The following is a 27,757-nucleotide window of genomic DNA, read 5'->3' on the forward strand; positions in this document are numbered from 1 at the left end:
CTATTATTACTAACTTTCTTACCTTCTAACTGCTAGTGGCAGTTCAGGAAAAACAACCTGGGTTTTTTATAACAGCCCTAAAGCCATTTCATATATGCTATTTTAACTCCCGATGTCTAGGAAGTGACTTAGTTTGAGATAGGGATGTCTTAATTTGCCAGGATTTAAATAGAAGCAACTAAAATAACTCGTTGAAAGATAACATCTGCTTTTAAGCTTATATTTTCCCCCACAACCAGAAAACGGATTTTATTTCTAATTAAAAAAAATAATAAAGTTGACCTGGGCAAGCGGAGTTTTAAAACTAAGGATGCCAACAACAAATGAATCATTTCTCTAAGCACATACCAGATTTCCCTTTGGAAGGACCATTACTTAAGGGCATTTTCTCCTCAAATTTAGGAAAGAAATTAAAATTTAAATATAATTCCTAAACAGAAATACTAGTAATTTTTTATACTGATAGGTGTAGAATAATTCAACATTTATTATCACCAAGACTTTAACTTTCACCTATCTCCTTCAGTGAAGAGATTTTCTTCTCCATTTCAGTACTTGTCTCACATCTTTGAACATCATTCCAACAATAGTGATGGATGTGATTTATTGATAAATTGGTTACTAATGAAGATGAGTTTTTACACTATTTCCTTTACAATTAGCTAGTTCACAGAATGAACAAAACAAGAAGAACAAAAGCGACACCCCAGTCTTTAACAACTAAACAGAACATCTCCCTTCCACTTACCTGAAAGTATAAAAATATAAATGACCATGTATGGAGCTGCACCAGTAAATTTACTTCAGTGGTTCTGGTTTTTTACTGAGTTTTACTTATTTGCTTCGAAAAAATTAGAAAATTGTCATTTTGAAATCAGAACCACTAACACACTGGAGGAAACAAACTAAAAAAAAAAAAAACCAATAGCTAAAAATAACTCCCTTATAAAAGTACAATTTACAGTATCACATATTTCAGAAAAATAAACCAAAGCACTCAACGTCTTTCCTTCTAGATGACTACTTTCTCCCCAGAGAGAAAAAGCAACTAATGAAATTAAAATCAAACACAACTGTTATTCACCCTCACAACATCTAAATAAGTGACCCACACAGCACAAAACTTTCTCATTCACAATCACATACAGTTAAATTATTTTTCCCTCAGTTACATAATAATCTTCTTAGATCAATGTCCCTTTAGAAAATTACTGTATTAGTTAAGCCTATTCATTCTTGCTATGAAGTTAATTTCATTTATGTAGGCCTCATAAGTTTAACTGGCACACTTAATAAGACAAAGTAAGTCATTCTTTTTAAAAATTATGGAATCATCTGTTTTCAAAGAAGAATCCTAAATACTTAATTCATTAAAGCAATTTCCTACCATCAGCTATCAAGCTTTTTAAATGATCACTAAGTGTTCACCCAAGGATTATCATTGCTATGTGAACCGTAAACTTGTTTTGAAGATTTGTGTCCATTTTACAGTATGATACAATTTGTAGAGTTTTTTAAAAATATAACCTACATACATATAGTTAATTTGCCTCAAAGAACTTCTTAGAAATACAGTATAAACATTTAAGAACCACAACAGAGTCCACTGTGGTTCAGACTTCAACAAAGATTTTCTTGAAACCCAGTACAAAGGTTCCTGGCTCAAGACCATATTCCAAAGTGACATCGGCACGAGATTTGATTGTGAGACTACCTCTTAAAAAAAGAGCACATTGGTCATACATGGCTTTTAACCTTGAGCTACAGTTGTGCTACAAATCCCCCCACCCTCCCAACCTAAGTGAAGTCAGTCATGTGGAGATGTGCACATTCTCTGGGCACTGTTTAGAGTCCTTGGTTTTCCAGCTCTGATGGAGATCTCGAAGGCGTTCAGAAGTCCGTGTGCTTACATTCAGGGCAGGATGAACTTTACAAATTCCACTTTCCTCCATTAGTGACAGGCCACAGATCCCAAAGTATGCATGCAAAGCATCTGAAAACAAGGTATTTTTTTTTTTTATCATGACAGGCATTCTTGTTCGTACATGCTGCAAAGTACTATAGCTACATATCTATTAGTCCAGCACATTAAAATTAAATTTAGAAAAATGTTAAATACAGGTTTTGAAACATGTACTTTCTCAAAGTCTTTGTCAAAACACCAATTAAAAAAAAAACCAGATGATCAAAATCAGATATTTTATCGAAAAAAATATCATTAACAAAGGAAAACAGGTATCAAATGAAAAGGTGACACTCCCAACATCCTCTGTGATTAAAAAAACAAAGTAGAGTAGCAGTAATATAAGACCTCTCACTTAGGGGGTTTCCCCTTTGCTTCCTACAGAATACCGAAATAAGGGGCTTTAGCTCTGTATCATAAAAGGAAATATTTTCCTGAAAAACGAAAATAAACCTCTGATTCTAAGTAGCAATACCCCTCCCCACTAAGTTTTACCTCTGACATTTCCATAACCAATACGACCTCAGTACTGTGTTCAGTGAAAGATGCCTGAACAGAATAATCCGCTGTGGAATGCTGTACCAAATTTAGTTTTCCTATTTAGGGGAATGTCAATCATCCAAAAAATGTCTGACCTGACAGTGAAAACAAACTCACATTCTCTGTGGTTATAAATAACATAACCTTTCTTCTATACTGGCCTCACTAATATTTCCCGTCTTCTGGGGGCAGCGACCCTCTTCCATTCCAGTGGCCACAGGAATCACATGGCTGTTGCCTGCTGGACAGCCTTATACGGACTCTGAAGAGCTCAGAGCTCTGCAGTTAGGGGCATACTACAAAAAAACAGATTTTGTAGCCATCAGGCATTTTTCCTATTTTTGTACTGGCCATCATTTATGGCCTCAAGAGCTACTGAAGTTCAGAACACCTTACCGACTCAAACTTTGTCAGAAGTATTAGAAAGTTTTACTTACATGAGTATCATCTACTTTTCAAAACGGAGGGACAGATAATTGTGCTTACTCAAGATTATTTCTGAAAATGTTATCTCACTAGTGGAGGCCCATGTCAATCTCCTTTCATGTCTTCTCAAGAGAATGCTTAGGTTTCTTCTGGCTCACTTTTCTCTCATTTTCAGACCACAAAAAATAAATTTGATTTCCCCTGTACTATGAAATTTTCCTTTTAGTTATTCTAAAATTACAGAAGGCACAAAGCAACATCATATTTTATTGACTAGAAATAAGGAAACTTTTCTAGGAAAAAATGCAAATGAAAGAGAAATAAAATCCATCCAGGATAACATAAAATAGGATCTTCTACTTTCCACGTAATGTAAAAATAAAACATTTTTTTCTCAAAAAGCTTTTTGTAAAAGCCAATGAACCAGAACTTAATTGTTTCAAACCTCAAAGCTTCATTTATTTATTTATTAAAGATTTTTTATTTATTTATTTGACAGAGAGAGACACAGCGAGAGAGGGAACACGAGCAGCGGGAGTAGAAGAGGGAGAAGCAGGCTTCCCGCGGAGCAGGGAGCCCGATGTGGGGCTCGATCCAAGGACCCTGGGACCATGACTTGAGCCGAAGGCAGATGCTCAACGACTGAGCCACCCAGGTGCCCTCAAAGCTTTTTTTAAAAAACTTATCTGTAGGTATATTCAAGCATATCAAATGCTGAAATATACAGTTTCTTCATAATAAAAGTTCATTAGTTTCATAAGTTTCTTCTGTAAATGTGTATAAAATTGCTCTGTGTCAAATCTGCTACGAAATTAACTAGAACTAAGAACATGCTAATTTTAAAGACTCTTAAAAAATGATTTTCCCAAAGGCCCTATGAAACAGGTCTTTCCACATAAATTCAATTTATGATACACAGATTTTCTATGCTCTGCAGTTTACAGGTTCTGAAGACATTTTACCATATCTGTAAAAAGTATTACATCCAAGTATTTACACAAATATTAAAGTTAGCAACTAAGTGCTAGAAAAAACCTTCAAGAATTAAAAAAAAAAAAAATCTATTCTGGGGCGCCTGGGTGGCTCAGTTGGTTAAGCATCCGACTCTTGATTTTGGCTCAGGTCATAGTCTCAGGGGTTGTGAGATCAAGCCCTTAGTGAGCTCCACACTCAGCGGGGAGTCTGCTTGAAGATTCTCTCCCTCTGCCGTCCCCCCATTCACGCTTGCTCACTAAGGCAAATAAATAAATCTTAAAAAAAAATCTACTGTAAATACTCCAAATGTATTTCAAGTTATGTTTACGCCAGACATGCTTTCCAAGATATTGTCATTTCCCTATTCTCATTTGTTAAAATGTATATTTGTTAAAATAGTACAAGCTCTGATGAAAAATAATGTCATTAAGACAATTCTCAGTTTTCTTGAGGTACTGCTCTAACATATTTATAGCTATGGTTACACATACCAAAATCTAAAAATATTATTTTGCTTTAGAAATTAGAACATAAAAAAAAAAATCCCAGAAAGAACTCCTACAACTCAACAGAAAAAAAAAAAAAAACCCCACAACAAGTAACCCAACTGAAAAAGGGGCAAAGGATCTGAATAGCTCTTTCTCCAAAGAAGACATACAAAAGGCCAACCAGTAGATGAAAAGATGCTTGACATCAATAACCATGAGGGAAATGCAAATTAAAGCCACAGTGAGATACTATGTCACTCTTGCTAGAATGGCCATCAGAAGAATAAGTGGTAACAAATGCTGGCGTGTAAGTGGAAAACGGAACCCTTGTACATGGCTGGTGGGAATGTAAATTGGCACAGCCCTTATGGAAAGAAGTATGGAGAAGCCTCAAAAAATTAAAAATGGAACTACCATACGATCCAGTAATATCCCCACAGGAAATGAAAACACTAACTCGGTTTCTACACCTCCACGTTCACAGAATTATGTACAACAGCCAAGATACAGAAACAACCTAAATGTCCATCGATGGATGAGTGGATAAAGAATTTGTGGTATATGCGTACACAACAGAACATGATTCGGCCACAAAGATGAGGAAATCCTACTATCTGCAACATGGATGGGCCTTGAAGGTGTAATGCTAAGTGAAATAAGTCAGGCAAAGACAAATACTGTGTGATCTTGCTTATATGTGGAATCTAAACAACAAAAACAAAAAACCAAACTCATAGAAAAAAAGAGATTGGACCTGTGCTTAGGGGGGCAGGGGGAGGGGAACTGGAAGAAGGGGTTCAAGAGGGACACACTGGACACACTGCCACTAGTAAGTACTGGGGCATAGGACGCAACATGAGGGCTACAGCTCACTGCTGTGTCACATACCGGAAATGCGCAGGGCAGTTAACCCGAAGACTGCTCATCACAAACATAAACTGCCTGCCCTTTACCACCTTTTCTTCTGCATCTCTATGGGAAGGTGGGCACTAGCTGAGCCTACTCTGGCAGTCATTTCACTAGAGATGTGCACCAAACCATCACGCTGTATGCCTTCAACTTACACAGTGATGCAGGTCAATGATTTCTCAATAAAACTAGAAAAAATATTCTTTGGCTTTAGAAATTAAAAGCATTAAAGAGGAGAAAATACATTTATGGTACAATATAATATTTATCGAAAAAATCCATTTATAAGTGGACAGGCACAGTTCAAACCTATGTGGTTCAAGGATTGACTGTACTTACTAAATCCAAGAATCTTTTGTTCTTCTCTGCCACTCCTGAGTTTGGAAAACAATGAATATCACACTGTCTGAATCTATTTGGCTCCTGAGTTTTAGACAGTGAATGGTAAGAGTTCAGATAGCCAAGTACCCATCTAAAAAAATTACCCTGAATCTGCTGAAATTCAGAGAACAAGGGTGTGGACAGTGAGGGACAGCTACCTCCAGAATTAGAGATATGTGATGTAATGGCTTCTGAACAGAGTAAGAACAGGTTCCCCTTCTGGACCTGATGATTCATTCTACTTAGCTCTAGTGACAGCTAATAATCCTAAAGATTCTGGATGGACCAAATGATCCTCTATTTTGGACAGGGCCCATTGAGACCATCTGCCTCACTGCCTCAAATGAAATAAAACACTGGTAAGTGACATATATGAAAAACAAGGCATACTATAGCAATACACCTTGATAATCCAACCCTTCCTTTACACCCCTCAACATGCTAAATTTCCCCTAAACTTAAACAATTTATCTTTTTAATAAACATATTATTTAAGTTTACAACTGTAGCTGAATTTTCTCTTATGCCCTTTCTGACAAAGATGCCTGAGGGTCTACTCAAGAAGTAAAGTTGTTCTTGGGCGCCTGGGTGGCTCAGTTGGTTAAGCGACTGCCTTCAGCTCGGGTCATGATCCTGGAGTCCCGGGATCGAGTCCCATATCGGGCTCCCTGCTCGGCGGGGAGTCTGCTTCTCCCTCTGACCCTCTTCCCTCTTGTGCTCTGTCTCTCATTCTCTCTTAAATAAATAAATAAAATCTTAAAAAAAAAAAAAAAAAGAAAGTTGTTCTAGAGTCATACAAAAAATAAATTACCTGGATGACTATCTGGCCACTTGGCAAATCCCCCTACTAGGCGATCTTGAGTTGATAAGATGTAATTTCTATTTTTCTCAAAGTTGGTGTATTGAAAAATTTTCAGAAGCTGAAATGACAGGACAAATATAAATTTACTGACATCAAACTTTCATATTGACCTTTGGCTCAATTTTCAGATATACATCAATGAAATATGCTTTTCTGTAGCTAAGGCTCTCAAAGCAAGCCTCTGGAGACCTGAGCACTTAGAATCAGTCAACCACATTATTATAATTTTTGTCATCTGATCACAACTACTCTCCTTTCCTTGACCTACTCGCTACTTCCCTCTTCTGAACCACGCCCAACTAATCTCTTTGCATCACATTTAGCTAGGTTCCAAAACACAACTCTGCCAATCTGTTCAACTTAGTCAGTCATTTTAAAAAAGGACAATTTTATCTACCCATATTCTAATTCTTATTATAGGCTTTTGAACTATTACTTACAAACCGTTAGTAACTTGAACCAAAAATATTTCAAAACAGAGCAAATAATTATTAACCAGATGACAGTTTTGAGACTAGTAAAAAAAAACTGTAGCTTTTTAATCAGGAAAGGTAAAAGGTGAGACAAGTATACTTTTACCAGAAAAAACTATGTAGCTTTAAGATTTAAGACATATGTTTATTCTCTCTCTCTCAAGATCCCGTTAAATAGAAAAAATAAAGAATAACTCAAACTATGAAAGAGGGTGTTGGGGAGGGTGGAGTAGTAGACAAGAGAGTTCAAAAAATTTCTGTTAAGACACAAAGCAGTTGAAAGTATGTTAATGAATCAAAGAGCCACAGAAGATATGAGTGATTAAAGAACCTTTATTTCTCAAAAAGAGAAACAAAGCCTAAAAGAATTATGATACAAAGAAGAAACACATTTGTTCGTTTTAATTTAGTCAATACAATAAAAAGGAAAGAGACTCTTTAGAATCCATCAGCTAGAAACATTTTCCATCAAGTGGCCGATGGGTCATTACATAAGGAGAAACTATAATCTTAAGACGTACTTGGTTCAGCAATAAACAATATTTACATGATCATAGTAAGTGCTGATTCTCGGTTTTTAAATTTTAGAATCAACCTACAGGCAAAGCATAAAATATGTGAATATTGTTACTAAATAAAATATGAATGTTACTTAACTCGACATTATAAAAGTAAAGGTAATATGACAGAGTTAGAAGGTGCACGAGGGAAAGTTTCAGGACTAACAAATATATAACCACTAATAATCTGCTTGAAAAAAGGGAGGCTAAATCTTCATTCTTCATAGTTGGGAATCAAAGATAATGTCTAAAGAGAAATTAAGATATCATCTAAAGTTGGGGTGCCTGGCGGGCTCAGTCAGTAGAACACGCGACTCTTGATCTCAGGATCGTGAGTTCATGCCCGACGGTGGGTGGAGAACTTACTTAAAAAAATAAAACAGAAAATATTTCTAAAAATAAAAAAAATCAGTTAAACTTGTGATATCCATAAGAATTAAGAATTTTTAAAATGTTTAAAAATGGTTGCTTTCAGAAAATTGTCAAAGACTACCAAGGTCATATCGAAAAGACTCAAGAGCCTACGTGAAGGGTCTTTGGCTAAAAATGGGATATTCTGAGCATCAAAAAGAACAATATAATGGATTAAAACATATGTTAACCTCAATGGCTGCTAAAACGATTCTGTAAAAAACAAAAAAAAAAAACCAATGAGGTTTTTATACAACAGCAACAAACAATCCAAAAAGAAATTAGAAAGCAATTCCTAAAACAGCATATAAAAGAATTAAATACTTAGGAATAAACCTGATCAAGGACATGAGAGACTTGTATGCTGAAAACTACAAAATACTGCTGAAAGAAAATAAAGATCTAAATAAATGGAAAGACATCCCATGCTCACTGTAGGAGAACTTAAGCTATTAAAAGTCAATACTACCCAAAGTGATCTTCAGATTCAATGCAATAGCCTTTTTTGTAAAAAATGGAAAAACCAATTCTCAAATTCCTATGAAACTGCAAGGGGCCCGAACAGCCCCAACAATGACGAAAAAGAACAAAGTTGAAGGACTCACACTTCCTGGCTCTGAAACTTACTACAAAAGCTCCAAGAATTAAAACAGTATGGTACTGGCATAGGGACAGACGCATGGAACAGTAATGGAACAGAATAGAGAGCCCATAAAAAAAACAAACAAACCCACATGTATGTGTTCAGTTGATTTTCCACAAGGGGCCAAGGCCATTTAATGGAGCAAAGAACAGTTTTTCAACAAATGAACCTGGGAAAGCAGGATATCCACATGCAAAATAATGAAGTTGAACGCTTAAGTTTATACCATATATAAAAATTAACTCAAAATGAATCAAAGACCTAAAACTCAAGGGCTAAAACTACAAAAACTGTTGGAAGAAAATACCGGGGAAAATCCTTATGACATTGGCTTTGGCAATGATTTCATGAAAAACAGATAAACTGGACTTGATCACAATTAAAAACTTTTGTACATCAAAGGACATTACCAACAGAGTGAAAGGCAACCAGAGAATGGGAAAAAATTATCTGCATACCGTTTATCTTTTTCTTTTTTAAAGATTTTATTTATTTATTTGAGAGAGAGAATGAGAGCGAGCGAGCGAGCGAGCATGAGAGGGGGGAGGGTCAGAGGGAGAAGCAGACTCTCCGCGGAGCAGGGAGCCCGATGTGGGACTCGATCCTGGGACTCCTGGATCATGACCTGAGCCGAAGGCAGTTGCCCAACCAACTGAGCCACCCAGGCGCCCCCGTATATCTTGATAAGGGGTTATCCCAAACACTTGAAGAACAAAAAACATGATTAAAGAAGGGGTGAAGGGCCTGAACTGACACTTCTCCCAAGAAGATACAGAAATGGCCAATAAGCACATCAGAAGATGCTCAATATTATTAATCATTAGGAAAATGCAATCAAAACCACAATGAGAGGGCACTTCACACCCACTGGGATGGCTATCATAAAAACCAAAACCAAACAGAAAAATCAAGTGTTACTGAGGGTATAGGGAAACTGGAACCCTGGTACGCTGCTAGCAGGAATGGAAAATGGTGCACACTCTCATTGTGGAAAGCATGGCGGTACCTCACAAAGTTCAACAGAGAACTACCATATGATCCAGTAATTCCACTCCTAGGTAAATATACAGAAGAAATGAAAACATAAACTCCAGTTATTTGTACATCTATGTTCAGAGTTGCCTTATTCACAACAGCTAAAACATGGAAATACCCAAGTGTCCATCAGCGGATAAATGGGTAAACAAAATGTGGTATAAACATACAATAGCATACTACTCAGCCATATAAAAAGGAATGAAATTTTGATATAGGCTACAACGTGGATGGACTTTGAAAGCATTATGCTAAGCAAAATAAGCCAGACATAGAAGGACACATATTGTGTGATTCCACTTATATGATGTACCAAGAATAGGCAAATTCATAAAGACAGAAAGAAGAGCGATGACCAAGGGCCAGAGGGAGAGGAGAATGGTAATGAGTACAGAGTATATACTGAGGATAATGAAAGTTTTGGGTACACATACTGGTGAGGGTTACATAACATTGTGAATATAATTAATACCACTGTATTATATACTTACAAATAGTTAATAAATATTACATTATGTATATTTTGCCATCATAAAATAAAAAGCTGATGGGGGACTTTATAGTGGATAAATCCGGTTTGACGGCTCTGGAGCCCTTTGATCAAAAGGAGATAACCAAAGATTATGTGCTTCTTGATGTGATGCAAAAGGAAATATACATAGTCAATGACTAGATACCTAAAGGTATCAAGGAATTATGGCTGATTTTTCCAGATCTGACAATAACACCACAGTTCTGTTACTTAGAAAGTTATTTCTGGTTAGGAACTGTACTAAAAAATTTCCAGATAATATAAAAAATGGTATATGGGATCCGCCCTAACATAATACAGTGAGGGGAAGGGCAAGGGGTTGGAATATGGATAAGACTGGGGCTGGCTTTGGGATAAAAGCTGATGAGTCCAGCTGTGGACTTACAGGGGTTCATTACACTATTCTACTTTATGAAGAATGTTTGGAATTTTCCATAATTAAAAAAATATTAAAGCAGTACACCCGAGGAATGGCACTAGGAGGAGAGAGAGGGAGATATACTGCCTTCATTTTAATCATTCTGTTTTCAGCATTTCAGAATTTAAGAGAAAAAATTAGGATATTATATAAAAGATGAACACGGACTTTTGTTAGATTTCAGAATATCAGAATTAGGTGAAACATTTTAAAGGGGAAAGGCAATTTTAAGACAGAGCAAACTTGACGGTATTTAGTGGTTAATAAGCTTATGAAATTAGGCATGTCAAAAGGTAAGAAATGGAGAGAAATGTGCAAAAGTGTCAATCAGTAAGTTATTCAGAAGGGTTAGGCATATAAATCAATAAAAAATTAAAAACCACAAACTGTTTTCAAGGGAATGACCCATGGTTTATCTTTTTAAGATTAGTAACTTCCCATAAAGCCTTTATGGCTATCATGTTCAGACAGATCCCTGCTCTAGATAGACTACCGGTCGGTCAGTTTTGGTAACAAGATTTTTACAACCTTTATACCTTATACCTTATCCTTTCTCATCTATGTTCCAGGCCACTTAAGTTTTATAAGAATGGCAATTTTCAAGCAGCACAACAGATACATGAATTCTATGGAAAAACCATACAGAGATTAGCTTTGCCAGAGCAACAGAAAAAACTCCGAGGGCAGCCTAAATTGAACAGTATTTAGTGACCATTACAAAGACCAAAACTTTTAAAGCACAGTTTGTATCAACACAGAGTACAGGTTTCTCAATTTTATTCTTTCTCTTACCTTTAGAGTTGCTCCTACCCAAAAAGAGTAACAGGTGTCTACGGGCTTATTAGGTCTTCCATGGTAACCATTTTGTTGCCTCATTATACACCACCTCTTTATCCGGTTCAATTCTTTTTCTGAAAAAACTTCTTCTAGTTTACCCATCAGACACAGTGATGCGATGCCACAAAAAGTCGATCCTCCTGTTAATCGAAACCACACAATACTTCAAACGTCAAATCAGATGCCTAGGAAAATAGCATGAAATGGCTGGAGAAAAAAAAAACAATGGTTATACAATTCTGGAAATCAGTAAAATAAAGTAAATTTAGAAGACAATTAATTATACCTTTAAAATAACCAGGAGGTGTTGGAGTCTTCAATATTAATCTGATGAAACAGGCAGGAATTTAAAATAATTTAAAGCTCAAGAAATATTTTACTTATGGGGGAAAAAAAAAAGACTTCGGAGGTTAAAGAACATGTTCAAAATTACATGGTTTAATGGAAGAGTTGACACTAAAACCTAGGACTCCTCCTCCCCGTTGCCCCAGTCTGATTTCTTTCCCTTAAAACCACACAGCGCTCATGAACTGCGGTTCCATCTGCCTGAGCCCCCACAGACTAATTTTCACATATAACACAGACAAGCTAGAAGCAGATATGCAGATATGATACCTACTCAGCTTAAAAAATTTAAGGAAGGCAAGTCTGAGTGAGGGATGAAGGAGAGATCATGTTGGGGGCAGGGAGAAAAGGGTCTATGAGAAGGAGACACGCGGGGAGAATCCATTCCCTGTGGCAGACTGAATAATGACCCGCAAAAATCAAGTCCAGGTCCTAACCCCTGGAACACGGCAACGTTCCCTCCTACGGCAGAAGGGACTTTGCGTAAATGTGACTATGGATTTTGAGACGGAGAGATTTTCCTGGATAGATGCAACCACAAGTGTCCTTATGAAGGGGCAGAAGGGGATGACAAAAAGAGGCAGCGATGAAACTATGAAGCAGAGACTGGAGTGACTTGGCAACACGTGGGGAATGTCGGAAGCCACCAGAAGCTGGCAGAGGCAAAGGAACAGACTCTCCCTTGGAGCCTCCAGAAGGAAGCAGCCCTGTAAAGTGCAGCTCAGACTTCTGCCTTCCAGAACTGTAAGAGAATAGACTTGTACTTTTTTATACCTCTAAGTCCGAGGCAACAGGAAACCAGTACACTTGCAAAAGTGATTCCTTTCCTCAGGAACTGAAAAGTCCTTATTTTTCCAGAAAGGAAAAGAAACAACACTTTCCGCTACTGATTAATTTCAGTTATGGAAATGGAGCATTTATAATACGCTTCATCCTACAACTTCCCTTTTACTGTTACACGCCTTGGATGCATTCTCTGGCAAAAGAAAAGTGAGCATTCCCTCTAGAAAACTCAAGGCAGTCAGCACATTAAAAAGGTCACTGTCAGTAAGAACTATTTAATCTTCAGAATTTTTCCCAGTGATTTGGGAGATCTATGGCAGTCATGAGTTAATAAAAAGTGGAAAATAAATTTATAATAACCTTTTAGAATAATTCCTATTAAGCAACTACCAATCTTATTTCCTCTTCAGTGACCCACCAATTTCAATTTCTCTTTCGTGACAACGTGGCCATGACTTCAGGTATTATTACCTCATTAAATATAAAATCTCCAACAGATAATATGGTACTCATTAACTACCAAAAAGTAGGGGTGCCTGGCTGGCTCAGTTGGAAGAGCATGCAACTCTTGATCTCAGGGTCGTGAGTTCGAGCCCCACATTGGGTGTAGAGATTACTTAAATAAATCAAACTTAAAAAAAAAAAAAAAAACCTACCAAAAGGTAAAAAGAGGCATTTAAGAACTGTTACTCTCCAAATTACTTGTTAGGATTCTTTAAAGCCAACTGGCACAATTCAAAGTACTCTCTACTTTGCCCAAATCACCAGCTTTGCACAATAACTTCTGAAGTTTGAGCTCTGAGTAGCCAAAAACACTTACTGCAAAGTCTACGCTTTAAGCTAAAATTCATTCACCAACACTTACCCCTGAGAGGTTCTTATTTTATACAAAATTCTTAAAAACTAATTCTAAAAACCTGGGCTAACGGTATTAGCTTAGGAGACTGTGGGACACAGACACACAGGACACAGAGAGCAAGAGAAGACAGGCAACGTCTCAGGAAAGCAATCAACTAAGAAATATAAAAAAGTGGGCACAGGAACTCATATTCTAGTTAGCACCAAAAGGGGCTCAAAAAGTTTACATCAATGATTCCTACAAGCTTCAAAACATTTCAAGAATATTACATAATTTCAGGGGCACGCAGGCGGCTCAGTCGGTTGAGCAGCTGATCAGGCTCAGGTTATGACCTCAGGGTCAGGAAGTCAAGCCCCGCCCTGGGCTTCTGTGCTCAGCGGGCAGTCTGCTTGTCTTTCTCCCTCTGCTCTTCCCCCCCCCCACCCCCGCTTGCTCATGCTCTCTACATCATTAGAGAACAATACAAAACTGCTTCTCATAATTTTCTGAATTCAACAAGAAAAGGTTAAGTTGTGTTCATTATGCCCTGGTTGAAGAAGGTATGAAAAGAACCTTCTGTACTGAAGGCTCTTAGAGTAAGACATTTTAAGGCAGGTGCAAACAAGAGAAAGACGACACCTGCTGAGTTTGTCACCCGAAGTAAGATGCTTTGGTCATATGGATCATTTAGGTGTGGTGCAGAATACCACAGTCATGGGCACCACAGATGGAAGGGACCACCGAGGTTGGTTCTAGCAGCCGACCTCAGTGCTCCTGGGGCAGGGTGAAGGAGGTGTTCCTGCCTCTAGTCCTGGATGCTAGGACTGACTTACATTTTAACAGTGTTTAACAGGTGTAAGCTAACTTACTGCTCCCATAAGGTTTTAAAGCCCAATTTTAAGCATTCTCTTGTATTTATTTGCATGTACCCAGTTATCTGAAGGAGTCCATGTGCTCTGAAATATATCATTTAAGAAGGTTAACAATCATATAGCTAGAGATGAAGTAGAAAGCTAAAAATAGGTATAAAAATAAAAGTACACCATTTCACACTTAAAATACCCCATGGAAAAGGTAAAGTGAGGAAAATTCAAGGAGCTGAATGCTTACATGAAATTAGGCCAAAGAATTGAAAATTTCTCTTCTGGATTAAGGAATAGAGAGATTTTTGAAGAACCATGGAATCAAATTAATTTATGTGAACTATTACTTTTATATCATGAATCCTGAGAGGAAAAAATAGCTTTAATCCTAGCAGAGCAGGAAAACCCAATTCTTCCAAACTCAAGAACACTTTACCCTACAACTGTGCTAGTGCTTAAGAGACTCACTAGGATAAAAAGGAATCCTCACATCTGATGATCATGGCTTAGAAGGGTACTGTGTGCCTGTCTGGTTTGCAGGACAAATGGGCTCTTGGCTAAGCAGTCGTGGGAGAAGAGCCGATGAACTGCAGCAGAAGGACGCAGCCCACACTCAGCCTCCCGCACTTGGGGATGCCGAGGGGGAGAGAGGACAGCCAATTCAAATATTTGCTGGACAAGTGCACGGTATGAGGGCAAGTGGAGTTGGACACGAATGAGACCTACCGGCTCACAATGTAGCAGGGACGCTAAGGCAAACAGGGAGGTGCCGTGAAGACAGTATGAGCCCAGTATGGCTGGAATACAGAAAAGGGAGGCATTGCTTAAGTCCAGGGGACGAGAGATGATGAAGAGTTTGAGAGAGAACGAAACCAGCCACAGGAAGACAATTGGCAAAACTCGGAAGGTTAGGAAAAGGGTAAAGAGGAGAAGCAGGTGGGAGGGGAAGCATTTTGGGCAAGGGAAGAATGTCGGCCCCATCCCTCGGGGAAAAGGCCCCTGAGAACATGGGGGGAGCACACGTTCTCTGCAGCCCGGGATGCACGGAAGGGGTGGCCCACGGGAGCGCCTACAAAGCAAGGATGGAAGTGGACACAGAGAACTAAAATGAGGGGCACTGCTGAGCACGCACAGGGTTTCCAGTGGGCTACGTTACATGCCCGATGATATATAAGCCTACTGGGGAAGTCACAACTCTGAGAAAAATGACAATGGCTACTGCAGTGGTTTGGTTCCGTGTCCACCCGCCAGGGCCAGAGGTGCTTCCCTGTATGGTCTGCAGCCCGCGAAGTCTGCGTGGGATCCGCTGGAAGGAGAGAAGCAGCACCCACTACCCCAGCTGCAGTTCAAGGAGCTGAGAGACAAAGGCAGAGGTGCCAGGAGACTGCACCTTGCCCTTATTCTCTCACACACTTGAATGCAAGTCCGCTTTACTTCTTGCCCTGGTGACCCAAGACCCAGTCAGAGGCTGGAGCAACGGCCCCTGCCAGACTCCTGTACCACAGCCCTGCTTCGGTCGCTGGATGCACCTGACCTGCCAGGTGTCGCTGTCCACCTGGGCCAGGGCCGCAGGACGCCTTGCCAGTGACTTCCCCCCGATCCACCAACTTGCCCTGCAGGCCCTTCCTTCTCCATATTCCTCCACAGTTGTGTAGAATCTTATTCCTACGATAAATCCCAGTTCTTTACTACTCATGGTGGTCTCGCTCTCTGAGGGAATCCAAGTCACACACAGATACCTACTCCCAGAGGGCTGGTGTGAGGATTAGAGACTAACTGGTAGCTGGCACAGGGCAGCTGCTTCATCATAAATTCCAGTCCTTTCAGTCTGGAGATCAAGGATTATAAACAGGCAACCTACAGGAGAACACTGGTGTAAGTGCAAATAAAAACAACAAAACAAACATGAGATCAAATGCCCTGAATTCTAGACTTCTGGCTTCTATGGACTGAAAAACCAGCAGGTCCGGAAGTAGCTGCTCCACATTCCTGAGGAGCAAATTCAGGCGTGGGAGGAAGGAACGAAAACACGATGGCTTTACAAAGGTGCAGCTTGCGACGCTGAAGGGCTCCAGAGGGAGATCGGCCTGGCAGGCAGGTGGGAAGGGTACTCCGCAGCTCCGGAGCAGTAAGACAGATCTGGAACAGAGTTCTGGTGCCACCAGCACAGGGGGGACTAATAAAACCATCCATTAGTTCATCTCAGCACGCGCCGCATGTGCTAGGTGTGGGGGATACAAGAGTGACTGAAACGTGTAAAGATCTCTGTTCCCGTGTGTGGACAGACAGATAACACACACATGATCAACAGAATACAGAGAAAAGGGCAGAAAAGAGGACAGGGAATGGAGTGTGTGTGGGTGATTTGCAATCTCAAAAATGATAATTAAAAGCAATCACTGGAGCCAAGACCTAGGGATATGAAACAGAGCCAAGTGTAAGCTAGAGGTGAGGGTGGAGGGTTTTCCATACACAGAACAGCAAGTGCAGGAAGAGCCCTGAGATTCAGAAAGAGTAACCACCCAAAGGCAAGAAAAAGGTGGGTCCAGGTAAGGGGGTGAGAGGAAGACACAAACATGGTGAAGGAGCCAGAGACAACTCGTGAGGAAGTGGGGCAAGAGGAACCTGACGCTTCCAGAAAGCAGGGGAGAGGCTAACAGCTTCCAGTGCTTCAGGAAACACAGGGCGAGGAGCGAGAAGGTGACAATGGGTTTGAAATGTCGATCACTGGTGACTTTACAAGAGAAACTCCCGAAGCTGCTGAGGCTTATATAGAAGGTTGAAGAATAAGCCACTTGTGGAGAAGGGCCAAGAGTATATTTGGACTGCTTCTCTGAAAAGATTAACCAGAGAAAGAAGAAGAAGGGAGAAGACAAAGGCTCACAGGGGCGGCCAAACTGCAGGCTGACTTCTGAGGAGGAGGTCTCGCCTGGCAGCGCTGAGAGGAGAGAAGGCATGGAAGAAAGGCCATGCCGAGGGCCTCCAGAGCAGTCTCCTCAGCCTAACCTCACAGCACCCGGAGAACAGGATGCCTGACCTGCGTGAGCACTCTGTGGCGCCCTGAGCGGGGGCTCCAGACCCACAGCTTTGCTTGGCTGCCCCCAAGGTGGAGGGAGCGGTATCTGAGCGTTCCTGGAGCCCAACAGCAGGACACCAGCCCACTGTGGCACCCTCAGTAGGACACCCTTCTCTAGAGCTTTGGGTCTCAAGCCCACCAAACAAATTCAAAGAGAAAAGGAAGACAGATCTAAGCTTTTTGCAAGAACCACAGGCCATGACTGATGATCTCACTGGGTGTAATCCTACTCAAGTCATACAGACTTAAAATCACTACTAAGTGTGACTCAACAAGATGCTTTCCTGACAGGAGCTGTCAGAGAGGCTCATGTTTGAGCAGCCCTCTGTTTCATGTTCCGGCAAACGCAATCACAATTTCCTGGGACCCACGGCATCTGTATCACAGGTCTCCCGTACTGATAATGTGTCGCCTCAGCCAGAGTGCCTGTTAATACCCTCTCCAACACCGAGCACGAGGCCCTGGCTTCTCGGAAATTCTCAGACACCAGATTTCCTCTTCTTGCACCCACGAGTACATATCCCTCCTCACCAAGTGCTGATGACCAGTGACAGAACTGCGACTGCAGCTTGCCCCAAGCCCAATCTCATCCAAATGTAGGCACACACAGGAATTATGGTGTCCTGATTATAGTACAGCTTCAGAGGAAACACAGACAGTCTTCTACATGGCCCTTCGTGATACGCACCCTCCAAATATCTACATTGAAGGAGGGAGTGAAGATATGTGAGAGGGAGAAGACCAGCAGGACATGGTCTCAGGGGAAGTACAAGGAGATGGGCTCAAGGAGTAGATGTTAAAAATATCTTTTTACACATGTTTTATAGTTTACAAACCACCTTCCCCCTACCTCTTATAATCCTAGCAACACTTTTAAAATTAAAGGAAGGTCCAATTATTTCTTGTCGGTCAATGAGGAAACCCTCAGAGTGATTAAGTGAGGGGCCAGGTCCCAAGCAGGTATCAGGGCTGAGACCTGTTTTTGCCACTGTGTTATGCTGCCAGAGGGCGAGCACAAAGAGATTGCCGTAATAAAGAGGAAACTTAAGGAGTTCACTCAGAGAGCCTCCTTGATCTAGGCCCTTTCTTTTCAAAAAAAAGAACATTGCTGGGGGCCTGGCTGGCTCAGTCAGTAGAGCATGCAACTCTTGATTGTGAGTCGAGCCCTACGCTAGCTGTAGAGGTTACTTAAAAATGAAATCTAAAAAAAAAAAAGAAAGAAAGAAAGAAAGAAATTAAAAAAAAATTAAAAAGGAGCATGGCGCTTACTTACTCTTACATGGAAATACTCAATTTGAAAAACTTCAGGCTACTGATGTGCTGACACACTAAGTATATCATCTCCCTATTCTGATTCTGCCCCAAGTGGGGAAAGGTGAAAGGAGAAATTCTATTAATTTATACACTGAACATATGCTATGCAGCAAAATGTTTTATGGCAATGACTAAGGATTATTATATTGAGAAAGACATTTTCATTTCTTCACAAATTCATTGATTCATGCTTCATATTCTGCATCTAGCTTTTCAGTGTTATGCCAAAAAAGAAAACTTGCTGGCTTCTGGCGCTATCTTAAGAAATCACCCCAGGATATTATCATACAGCTGACAGTCAAATAGGTAACCTGAAAATACTAGGAAAGTATGAATATCCTAGTCTGTACATTCTCTGACCTATTGCTGACCTAGAAGGCATTCAAAGTGGCATAAAGTGTCAAAAGAGAGAAGTAGGAAAGACGACAACCACGGGCTGAGGCAAACATCTGGGGTTCTCCATGTCGCAGATGCCATTATGTTATTTAAAGGAACAAAAGAAACTACATGTTCATTTACTTTAAGATGTCTTACCATGAGATTCAAGTCCAGCTCCCTGTGCCAGCCCATTGTCATAGGACTGAAAAAGAAAAACATTATTCAGTTTAATAGGGAAATGATAATAAATAAGTCCTCGTTATGCTAATTTTTGGTCTCTTGATCCATTTTGGTTTCTCCCTCATATCTCCAAAATACTCACTCTTTCCCACAAAGGAGTAGTTGTAGGCATTTTCAAGTACCTGGTCTTGGCTTATTCATCAAGTCAAATCACTAAATGCATAGAGCAGGCACGTTCTGAGACAGATTGTTCAAAGATGGCATCTACATATTTGATTTCTACCCAATAAAAAGCCCCAACCCTTATTCTTTTCCTACTTGCAAGACTATACAAGTTTAAGGAAAATGTAAAGATGCTATACTAATAAAATATTATAAACATGGAACAATTCTATTTTGAGGCTGTGGGTAGCTGAGGGTAACAGCACCTGCCTAAATGTGGATCTCCCCACATATCCTACAAAATCAAAACAGAAGAACAATACAACTATGTAAAACTGAAACCTTAGCAAAGCTGGAAGACGTGTGCAAGCTTTAAATTACCTGTCTATAGAAAGAGAAACCTCAAATCCCAGCAAGCTGCCTCTCCCACTCCTGTCACCCTTTTGCAGGGAGCAAGGGAAGTTTGTCGAAAATCGGGGAGGTGGGGGGAGCCAATGGTAGGCATGAGACAGATCTAAAATTACCGCTGGAGGGAGAAGGTCCACCCTAAAAGCGAAATACAGGTAGTCCTTGCTTTGTGCAGTTCCGATACGCACAAATTCCACGTACCATCCTTCAGCTAAACAACACAATATGGTTCCAATTTCCGCAACCATGGTACATTAACTATGAGCAACTGCACAGAGTACAAACTTGCTGCTAGCATCTCAGTTCACAAGTCACTACATAAATGACAGATGTGCAGCATAATCAGTAACTAGTCCCACCACCTTTTCAGAGTCTGTTAGTAACTGGTCACTGCACATATTGAGTTCATGCACAGACAGCAAAACGTATGGTTGTGTTGTTGTCTCTTCCTTTGTCTTAGTAGTAAACCCACAAGATGGTCTCTGAAAAGACAGAACCAAAAGAACAGACTGGCCACCAAATCAAGAAACGAGGAGCAGCACTGCGAGAAGTGAAACTGAGCTCAAACACAGAGTTACAGAAAAAAACGGCTGGCCCCGGGAAGGCTGCGGGTGCTGCCGCCGGAAGAACTAAGTGAAGGCAGGGGCCTGCATGAGTGAGGACCGCGGCCGTGACACAAAGGGTGAAGATGCTGCCATAACACTTCACGGGAAAGGAATCCTTGGGGATGCTTCACAACGACGAAAACACAAAGGAGAAAGTGTTGGAAGCTGCTATGAACTTAGGAAGGAGTCTGATCATTTACCGAGACAGAAAAGATGCTCCCTCCCTGTCCTAAGTTACACAAGGAAACAAGGCAAACACTGTCCAAACTACTTCATATGTGTGTATATATATGTTTTTTTTTTACAAAGAAAACACTTTAACTCTCAATATTTCTCAATATTTCTAATGTTTTAGTATTACAATGTACTAAATAAATACTGGTTTTACCACTTAAAACTTCTCTGTACGCACACTTATGACTCCCAGAGAGTTTGTGATATGACGGCAAAAAGCTGCACAGGACCCAGAGCAGTGGTGATCTCCCCCTGATGACTCAGATCCCTGGGCCTCACTCAGCCCGCATGGTCACCGTCCCTTGTCACGGGCCGGCCCCACCGTGCCAGGTGAGCGCTGCCGGGACTACGTGAGTTCTGGAACAATAGAGCGCTGACCGCTGGGAAGGGACTTCAGAGGGTGCACTGCTCAGAGGGCACGACTTTGATGAATCAAGTTAACAAGGAAGAGAGACGGGCCCTCTGAAGATCAGGTCATAAAGGACACCAAAGGAGCAACACTTAGAGACACGAGAAACAAGAGAATCCCTCTCCTGCCAGGAAATCATGAAACACATACTTTCCCCAACATGAAAACAAACAAAATCAAACCCCACAAAAACTCATTAAAGAAATCATATTTTGTTGATTGAAAAGTGTACTCTTAAATAGAAATTTTTCTAAGAAAGAACATCGACAAAATGACTAAACAAAGAGACAAATCTATATAAATAATGTAACTCTGAAAACACAGCAAATGGAATGAAAACATCTCGGTGTATGAAAATCTGCCCCTGGCCTCCCCAAAATGGACATAAAGCAGAAGAAAACTGTAATACAGCAGCCCAAACTCAACTGTGATTATCAAGCAAGCACCTGGGAGTATGAGAAGGAAACTAAAAGTTAAAAACAGAAAGGACAAACAGTAGGAAGAAATATACAGAGTTCAACGACTTCAGGAAAGGAATGGAAGAAAATAAGGAATTGTAAGACCAAGGAGTGACAGTCTCAAAAGACAGTAAGGGATACTGACTAAAGGCAGAAAACAGCCAAGAGACTAAAACTAAGACACAGCAGTAAAAAGGGTCAGAGAAAAAGTGACTGAAATCAAAGATAAGCAAAGAAGAAAGAGCATACACAAAACTGGAGTCCTACAGGAAAAGCAAACTACTGGACTCGAACTCGGGTTAGCAAACTGGGCTGCAGGCTACCGGTGCTTGTGTGTGGCCTGGTGCTCTATCGTCCTGGAGTGAAGAAAGTGGTCAAGCTCACTCATAATAAAAGAAATACAAATTAAAAATAAATACACTGAAAGATCATTCTTCACCCACCAGACTGATAAAAATTAAAGAGGATGACGACACATTGCTTTGGCAAGGTGGTGTGGAAACAGGCACTCTCCTACACTGGTGGGAAGAGAAACTGGTCTGCCCTTTTTGGAGAGAAAATGCGCAACTAGTAAAATTACATATGCATTTACCTTTTGATCAAGCAAACTGCACTACGAGGAATTCACTCTGAAGATCTATCTCCAGAAATATGTAAATGCATATGCAGGTGGTTAATTTCAACAATGTCTTTGGAAAATATGCATTCCATAAAACTACTAGGTACGCGCACACAATAGAGTACTATGAAACTAAGTATCTGTGGTGTCCTGCTTTGTGAGGAAGAAGGAAGGAGAAACAGAAATGTACGTATCTGCTCATCAAATACAGGAAGGACAAAGCAAATGCTAATGAGGTTGGTTCCCTGCAGTGTAAAAGGAACAAGGTGGCAAATACGGGAGTGAGGACAGGGGTGACACAGAAGGGACAGGGACGTGAGGAGTAACACATCTTGGAATATCCCTTTTTGTACAGTTCTGACTTTCAGAACCAAGTCACTATTTCACAAACTGAGTAAATTTTTAAAAATTAACAACATTGGGGGAAAACCCTAAAATGAAGCTCAAACACCAACACACTTAGCTGTATTTTAAATAAATAACATAACCATACTAAAGGGGGGGAATAAAAGAAGTAATACAAGCATTTTTTTTTTTAAAGATTTAATTTTTAAGTCATCTCTATACCCAATGTGGGGCTTGAACCCATAACCCCAAGATCAAGAGGGGCATGCTCTATCAACTGAGTCAGCCAGGAGCCCCTCAAGTATCTCTTAAATATGGTATTTTGACTACATACCCTCACGTTCAAAACCAAAAGAGCCAATGTATCCTGGATAATGGGAACCAGGCTGGTGACTGTCTGCGAAGGGAGTTACAAAAAGGAAGGAGGAAGATAAAAAAGAACTGTGGCGCTGGACTGAAATTTGAGGTATCAGTAGGACTCATGGTTTTTATCACACACAAAGATAAGGAAATAGAGGGGAGTGGGTGCGTGTAAGTGGGCGGGGGAGGATTCTGTGCATAGACACACGCATACATACATTTCCTAGCTCGGCCTGCTGAGAGAGGGACTAGACGCCATGATATCCCAACGCCAGTGAGCACAGCGATTGGCCCAAATTCTCGTTTCTACACACCATCCTTCAGTAGGAACCAGGGCTCCTTGCCAAAATGACGGATTCCAGGGCTATGGCTAGGAAAGTACAAGATGAACCTGGAAAATCTTGCGCCAGAAAGTCACTGCTGCTCAAAGAATGAAGAGGTTGAGACAAAAAAAGGCACAAGCGTCCGCTTGGAGGGGCTCTCACTGGCTGAATCTGGGACAATCTGACCATCAAAATAAGTAACGACAGGAACAGGTGATAGCCCACTGGATAAAGCAAGAATCTAGAGTTCAAAGTGATACAGACACGTGTAAAGAGAAAGCTTTTTCTAAAAGCAGAATTTCAACTGAAAATCACAGAAGGAACGACAGAGCTGGAAAATCCTCAACTGCATACCACCACCAGCGGATAAAAGTTTGATGAGGAACAGGTTATTTAACAGTCTCCAAATCCCTCACCACAAGACAGTGAATAATAACAAGCAGAGAAATGCTAACTTCACCGGCGCTCCAAAGTCACCGTCACTGGTAGCAGGGCAAACCAATACGCTGTATTTCCACATACAACACACGAAGAAGAACACAGCGTTGCCGCCGTAGCAGTTACGCCAAAACACACATCACCCATCCTTCTATTGAACAAAAATCTCCTTTCCCTCTGAAGCTCCTTGAAGGGCCTGTTCTTTCTGCTCCACGGGCTCTCCGAAGTTTGGGCTATTGCAGATTCTACAAAATCTGACCCATATTCACACATTCAGTTAAAAAAAATTTCACTCCTCAGTTACTTATAAAAGACAAAAAAGTAGAGCAAAGGATAATTCCGGCTGAGACTAAGCTTTCCTTACTACTGCCAATGAAAAGATTAAGTTGTATTGTGAAAGAATAGCACTTTCTATTTGATACTTGCCTTAAAATAAACCTTAGATTAAAAGGGGGGGGCACAGGGCGCCTGGGTGGCTCAGTCGCTAAGCGTCTGCCTTCGGCTCGGGTCATGATCCCAGGGTCCTGGGATCGAGCCCCGCATCGGGCTCCCTGCTCAGAGGAGAGCCTGCTTCTCCCTCTCCCACTCCCCCTGCTTGTGTTCCCTATCTCGCTGTCTCTCTCTCTCTCTGTGTCAAATAAATAAAAAAATCTTTAAAAAAAAGGGGGGGGCACACACAAGTATTAACAAAAAGATCCAAAAATCTATTGTTAGCCCAGTCAATCTTGCTGTATGTGGTTCTTGCTAGTCAAATGACTTACGGAACTCCCACCTCACACCAAATAATAGAACTAGTCTCACCTAGGAAACCATAATTTTCCATTACACTTGGCCAGGGCTCTACACTGACCCCTGCTTAGCTAACGCTATCAAACATGTGCCTGTGAGATTTTACATTTTTTTTTCTTTCCTTCTAAGGCTGACCAATCTCTTTCTAGTAAAGACATTTGTTTCCTTAGATACAATCAAATGACGTTTAAATTTTAACGGCCAATTAATCAATCTGTCCTTCACAATTATTTCTATTTGGCCGTTCTGATTACACAACGTACCAAAAGCAACCTTACTGCCCTTATTTCCAGATGCTTGGCGGAGGAGAGATGAGACGTGCATTACAGTGCAGTCCCCATATAGCAACAATAATAACCTAAAATGGTCATTTATCAACATCACTCACCATACTTCTTCTAATATAACTGATGGCTTTTTTCATATCCATGCCAGACCAGTTGTTGAGCATATAGCAAATACAGGAGGCACAGTATACAAATCGCATATCGTTTTCACTGCCTTCAGGGACTGCACAGAAGCTGAAAGGAATAACAGTATGATTTACGATTCCATCGCACTATAATACAGTTTTTATTTTTTTGCGGGGGGAGGGGTGAGAAACACCTACTTCATGTCTTTACTCACAGAAAAACCTATGATTAAATATGGATTTAAAAACCATATACTACTTGTATTAGTCAATAAAGAACAGGACTATTAACTTGAATAATATAAAATGATCTCTAAATCACCACTCCATTTCAAAGTTCTGATTTCTGGGTAGCTTTATACACTACCAGTTACTCCTTCCCAGATGGCACCACTTGAAGTTTCTTTGCTCCCTATCCCGGACAGTCATGGCACACTAGCTTGAGAATTAATGGGGGGAAAAGCACCTGGGACCCACTGGGCAGTAAGAAATTTCCAAACCCAAGTTTTGACATGTGAAATTTCTCCTAAATGTATATGTAGATAACCACTAACTAACACAATATTGTGTGGTAATTTTTTTTCACCTATTCCATTAAGTTTTAGAGAGGTAACAGTCTGAGTCTGATATCTATTCCTTTATTTGTAAACAAGGAAAAGGTGGCAGTAATCAAGACTATATGGAAACTTTGAGATATTAGTCACATACGCTGGCTGAGGTAAAGATTAAGTTCTACAGTATTTCCAATTAATGATAATTTATCTTACAAGTCTAAATTAATTTTCCCCTCATTAAGAACAGTGTTTTTTTAACACTGAAAGGAAACCAGAGATATCAGCTGATGAAGCACTGACATAACAATACAGCAGAATTGGTTTGCAAACTCTTTTCTCTAGATGGTATCAGTTTGCATTTCCTAGATTTGGGGTGCAGTGGGGGGAGGTTTCACCTTAAAACTCTAGGAAGAGTCCTTAAACATACCATACAAACCACCAAATATTACTGAACTAAGTTCTTTTTCTGTCCTTTACAAAGGTCACTGAATCTACCTCCACTAGAACGTAATAGTCAATGTTCATTCCTTTCTCCCCCAGTCACTATGTCTTAAGTCACTAGAAGTTCAGAGTAGTGTATGCTTACTTCAAAATATCCTTTTTTTGTCACCCAGAAGGTAAATTAAAGTCCATCCTAATATTAAAACCATTCAACCACTTACTTAGGAATGTATTCACTGTCTCAGTTTAAACAAGAGAAAAAAACAAGGAGCTCTGCTATTAAGATTTCTTTTTACTGAAATAAGAAATCTTGGATTATTTTTTGATTAGGGATTGTACATAGAGTGAACACTAAAGGATTCTAAAAGGGTTTATGATAAACTCTAAAGTTCCAGTATAGTATTATACCCATTTTTCAGCTCTATAAAATTTTTCCAAAAAAGAAAAAAAAGAAAAGGGAAAAAACCAGAGTGACCCGTACCTTCCATCCTCCAGCTGAAGGGCTCTCAAGCCTGCTAAGCAAGCTTCCTTATTGACTCGGCTTAGGTCATCTCCAAGAATAACTAAGCATGAAAGGCCAGTGTAGGTCATTGCTATGTGGCCACTATCGTAAGGATGAGCCGTTCCAGGATTCTAAATTCAAAATTAACATAATGTTAATTAACTAGTAAACTGAAAATTTATTTCATTAAGTAATCTGACACTAGGTTTCAGGAACTAGTAAAATTAAATGTTTGCACTGACTTATACCAATACCTGATTGAAAAAAACAAACCTTCATTTTGTAGGTCTCAATGTAAGTACAATTGCATGCTTTCCAGGCTACACAATTTTTAAATTTATCCCGCAAACCTCAAGCTTTATGGAAGCAGTTCTGATACACAAATAAACCAAATTATTTGAACTCCGTATGTAGTCAACCGTATTATTTATAACTTAAGTCTCAATGAAGTTAGAAAAGCATACAGCCTTTCAATCAAAAAAGATTTATAAAAGAAATAAAAATTCTTTTACTGAACAAATTCAATACCACAGTAATCACTGTATAAAAATATTATACAGTTGAAAAACCTTATTCTGCTCTCATATACAATTATTTGAGCTTCTAGGAAACATTAGCACTTAGAATAACCATCAACACATTGTGTGTTGGATTAACTACAGTTATCAAAGATCTCTTATGTTACAAAATACGTGACAAAGTAGGAAAGAATCTAAAAGGACCTAAAGAATCTAGGCGCTGACACCGGCAATGGTAAAATTGGATATAAAAAGTGTTTACTATGCCAAGTAACTTGACATTCCACAATATACAAAGCATTTAGAGTTTTATAATTAATTTCAAATAATCAGCCAATCCTATGAATCAATTTTTTTTTAAAGATTTTTATTTCCTTATTTGACAGAGAGAGAGCACAAGCAGGGGATTGGCAGGCAGAGGCTGAGGCAGAGAGAGAAGCAGGCTCCCCGCAAAGCAAGGGAAGTCCTATGTGGGACTCGATCCCAGGACCCCAGGATCATGACCCGAGCCAAAAGCAGTCGCTCAACCAAATGAGCCACCCAGGTGCCCTGAATCAATTATTCTTTAAAAAAGATTTCACTTGAAAAATGTAAAATTTCACATTGTACAAATCTGTCAGTTTAAGAATGTTTTAAGTTTTGGGGCACCAGGGTGGCTCAGTTGGTTAAATGGCCAACTCATGATTTCGGATCAGGACATGATCCCAGGGTCCTGAGATTGAGCCCCAGTCCGGCTCCCTGCTCAGTGGTAGTGTGCTTCAGGATTCTCTCTCTTCCTCTGCTCCTCCGCCCCCAAATAAAATCTTTTTTTTAAGATTTTATTTATGAGAGAGAGACAGAGAGAGAGTACAAGAAGGGGGAGCAGCAGAGGCAGAGGGAGAAGCAGGCTCCCCGCTGAGCAGGGAGCCCAATGCAGGACTCGATTCCAGGACCCTGGTGATCACAACCTA

General features: G+C 40.1%; 1 protein-coding gene across 2 annotated transcripts in view; it reads right to left on the bottom strand.

Annotated features, from left to right (window-relative positions):
- Positions 1–469: 469 nt before the first annotated feature.
- PGGT1B (protein geranylgeranyltransferase type I subunit beta) overlaps positions 470–27,757 on the bottom strand; it is a 53,840-nt gene continuing 26,552 nt past the window's right edge. For both annotated transcript variants that reach the window (XM_028093033.2, XM_028093034.2), the window contains 6 exons: positions 26,269–26,420; positions 24,769–24,901; positions 19,207–19,252; positions 11,409–11,593; positions 6,494–6,602; positions 470–1,993 (listed from right to left, as the gene is read on the bottom strand). In XM_028093033.2, coding sequence (XP_027948834.1) covers positions 1,812–1,993; positions 6,494–6,602; positions 11,409–11,593; positions 19,207–19,252; positions 24,769–24,901; positions 26,269–26,420 — 807 coding nt within the window. In that variant the 3' untranslated portion in view covers positions 470–1,811. The remainder of the gene's footprint in view (positions 1,994–6,493; positions 6,603–11,408; positions 11,594–19,206; positions 19,253–24,768; positions 24,902–26,268; positions 26,421–27,757) is intronic.

The sequence above is a fragment of the Eumetopias jubatus genome, unplaced genomic scaffold (genome assembly GCF_037043125.1).
Source record: "Eumetopias jubatus isolate StellerSeaLion01/CBP00866 unplaced genomic scaffold, mEumJub1_p1.0 scaffold_5, whole genome shotgun sequence".
Lineage (NCBI taxonomy): Eukaryota > Metazoa > Chordata > Mammalia > Carnivora > Otariidae > Eumetopias > Eumetopias jubatus.